At 39.1% G+C, this 3,502-nt stretch overlaps 1 protein-coding gene across 1 annotated transcript; it reads right to left on the bottom strand.

Moving 5' to 3' along the window:
* Positions 1-1,201: 1,201 nt before the first annotated feature.
* LOC120533881 (small integral membrane protein 30-like) lies at positions 1,202-1,479 on the bottom strand. The gene has a single exon (XM_039760957.1). The coding sequence runs from the start codon at positions 1,453-1,455 to the stop codon at positions 1,267-1,269; it is 189 nt and encodes a 62-aa protein (XP_039616891.1). The 5' UTR covers positions 1,456-1,479; the 3' UTR covers positions 1,202-1,266.
* Positions 1,480-3,502: the final 2,023 nt, after the last annotated feature.

Below are 3,502 nucleotides of genomic sequence, written 5' to 3' on the forward strand. Positions count from 1 at the left end.
CACCAACAATTTTTGATAGCAAAGTAATACATTTTATTATTTAAATTGGGGTGCACTCATTTATAGGTCAGTACAGAAAGAATGTTGTTACTCTACTACCAATTTAAAAAAGGCACAAAAAGCAGATAAAGGGAAAATCCATTGTGAGGGTTATTGAGCAAAACATCTACACTTTTTTTAAAAAAAAAAAAAATCATATATCAGATAATAGGACACTGTATTAATTTAACAAATTCATTCAGCAATACCATTTTATAAAGCAAGTGTAAATTGTAACAAGGAAGACCAGCCTTTAATTTTGTACTATGATCTGAATACATCTATCAAGAATGAAAATTTGACTATTTAAAAATAAATATTCTCCAATGTACCGTGTAAAGAGGGCAAGTGCCATTTTGTGCTGATGCAAACAGAAACAGACAAGACAATTTAATCTGATACAACGAAAAAAGGGATGTTTTCAGGATGACTCTAATTTAGTAATAAGTAATCTCTGTTTTATAATTCACCTCATTATTTGCAACATTTACTACTAGTCCCTCAGACCATGATTTGACAGTTTTTCAATTTAGTAACTGTAGTCACAGTAACTCTGGAACTTGCAGATCAAATCAAGCAGTCTCTCAACGAAGAGGGAAACATTTCAGATACCACAACATTTGTTCTCATTTGAGTGACGAAAAATGAGGGCACATAGTACACATGATAGAATCGGTTTTAAAGGACAATAGAGCAAATCATGACACACCCGTCACTTAATGTCTAGAATAATGCAAATAGAGAAATAAGCAAAACGTTCATGTAGCATTAACCTAACCAGCGGAGAAGGCCTGACGAAGTAACCACTCGAATTCAAAAACTGAGGAAGTCACTTGACTTTGAAGCAGGTTGCTTTGAAACTCCACTCTTAAATGTTTATCCGTTTATGGAAGCTCTTCACGCTCCGGCTGTCGCCTTCTTCAATCGCGGTACACATAAAAGCTTAGAAAACGGGGCTGTATGAAAAACACCTGTCCCGGTGCACATATGGACAGCGGGGATTCAATAAATGTGGGGAATCCATCCCTGTCTGCTTTTAAGGTCTCGGTCGTAGTAAAACAGTGCAATTTGGGTCGGGTGCTTCGTTTATTTGTTTGTTTTCCTTCTTTGTCCATAAGCAAATCCTTTCAACACATTTCTGTGCGAGTCTTTTTTTTCGGGGAGATGCTCTCCTCACTTCCGGGTATGAACAGGCCTTCTTGCTATGAGGCGCGCGTCCGCCGATTCTCACAACTGTCCGCTCCTTTTGCGGGCGTACCAGCCCAAGCAGGCGCAGACGCCAACGACGGATATCGTGACACCCAAAAGTAAAGCGACCGCATCACCCCCATCGAACGCAGCCACGGCAGGGAATACAGAGTGCAAAAACAAACCGAAAAACAGCAACCAGCTACTGCGCTCCGAGCAAGAAGCCATGTTGCCCAGGAATTGGTCAGATGATTTGGATGACGTATAAATCACGAGGTAGTGACGCGTTTCCGACTTGAACTACTCGTTTGGATGCGGTGACGTAAGGCTTCCTAGAAAGTACAGGAGGCTTCTCAAACTACACGATGACAGAGGCTTGGACAAGTGCTGCCCCTTGGACGTTTCTGGAGCCTGAAATTGATTTTCATTTGATGAAAAATGTTTCAAACTAGATAGGGAACTGGAGTTATAGACAAAGAAACAGAAATATTATCCATATGTTCAATTATATTGAAGCTGGCACCAAGTGCCAGAATGGATCCTCTGCTGTTTACAGGTCTCTTTTAAGTGGTTTGCTATTTTTAAGAGGCCTGCTTGCAGTAGATGGAATTCTTTTTGCAAAATGCAATGCCTGGCATTTTTATAAGCTTCCCTGTCCACTGGACCTGCTGCTCATTGGAATGCCAGCTGATATTAGAGGTGCCTCATCCCTGGCTAATGTAACTTTGTCAGTGTCGTTACACAGCAGTCCTTTCAAAATCGTTGCCCTCAATGTCCACTTTTAACTTTTTGAAATTGTGGAATGGTCTTCATTTCTGCAGCAATTGTGCAGCCAGTGACAAAACCACATGAGCAAGGGTCTTGAGTGTTTTGGTGTTAGGTGGTGCAGCAGTGTTGCATTGTCAGAAGTAACCTCATGGTTGTTGAGTGCTGCACTGTCATGCAATGCAACTGAGGTGTTAAACAATGCACTTCTGTAAGATGACTGTCAATTACATATAGGCAGGCAAACATTCTTGTCTGGAGCAGCAGATGAGCTGATCTTTTTGCTGTTTTCTTTACTGAAATGACAGGCTAAACACCATTCCAGGTCCATATGTCAGCTTTGAGACTCCCCATCTATTGTTGCTCTGTAATACCTGTGAGACATACCTCTTACTTTGTCTGCACAGTTTTACTATCGGCCCAGCTACACACAGCTCAACTGGAGGTAGTGGCAACCCAGTCTGCCACAGTTTTTCATGGCTCAATTGCCAGAAGCTCCACTGACATCTGCCTGAGTTGCAGATGTAACAAGTCGCTTAGCAGTCTTTCTTGCTGTACTGATACTGCAAACAGCATTCTTGAGTCTCTCTAGCAGCTCCTCAGATAAGCCAATTTGCTAAAATGGGACAGTAAGTCTTATCCTTATCCTACCTCTGACACCAATGCAGTACCAAGTGCCAGAATGGACTCTCTGCTTTTTACATGCAGAGATATAGCAACAGGTCAGGTAAGTCAGGCAGTTTCCTGGGAGTCGATTTACATAAGCACTCATTGCAATGACAAATCTGTGAATATTTTTTTAAATATTATGATTTGTATTTTGTATTTATTATTATTACAAAATGCACCTTACGCATATTTTGCATTTTATTTACATTTTTACTAATTAAAATTTTTAAAATACATTTTATTCTAATTTTCTAATACTTATACAAACATATTCATTGTGTTGTTTTATGTATGTCTTTTTCACAAAATGGACATAAAGAATTTGTGTTTATAAAATACTTTCTTGTGATTTTATTAATTTAGAGTTTATGATAAATTAATGTTAATAAATTTTACCATGTCAGGACATGGATGAGTGTGAGAGGAGAGCCCAATGGACCTTTTTGCCTAGGGCCTCCAGAGTCCTAATAACTGCCTCTGCTGACAAGGCTCAGACCTGGACGTACTGGTTTAAATTTAACATTAGCATTTATTGGGAAACATGATAATGATATGTGTGAAGCATGTATGTAACCAGAAAACATAGAATATGTGATGACAGTTTGTTCCAGTATACAGAATAGAAAGAATAAAATGTTTAAGAAAATAATGGGAAATACAAAAGTATTTGCAGAGAGAGAGAGAGAGTCTAAGAGTGAAAAATGGGTCAGATAAGTTATATAGTGCATTAATTACATTTACAGTCAAAACAGGTCTTGGTGGGAGAATCTGAATTGGCCACATCTACCTTGCAGTTCAGTAAAGTAGGTGATGGTAATGTACCTTCAAAGTGGGCTATGAA

The sequence above is a fragment of the Polypterus senegalus genome, chromosome 8, assembly GCF_016835505.1.
Source record: "Polypterus senegalus isolate Bchr_013 chromosome 8, ASM1683550v1, whole genome shotgun sequence".
Taxonomy (NCBI): Eukaryota; Metazoa; Chordata; class Cladistia; order Polypteriformes; family Polypteridae; genus Polypterus; species Polypterus senegalus.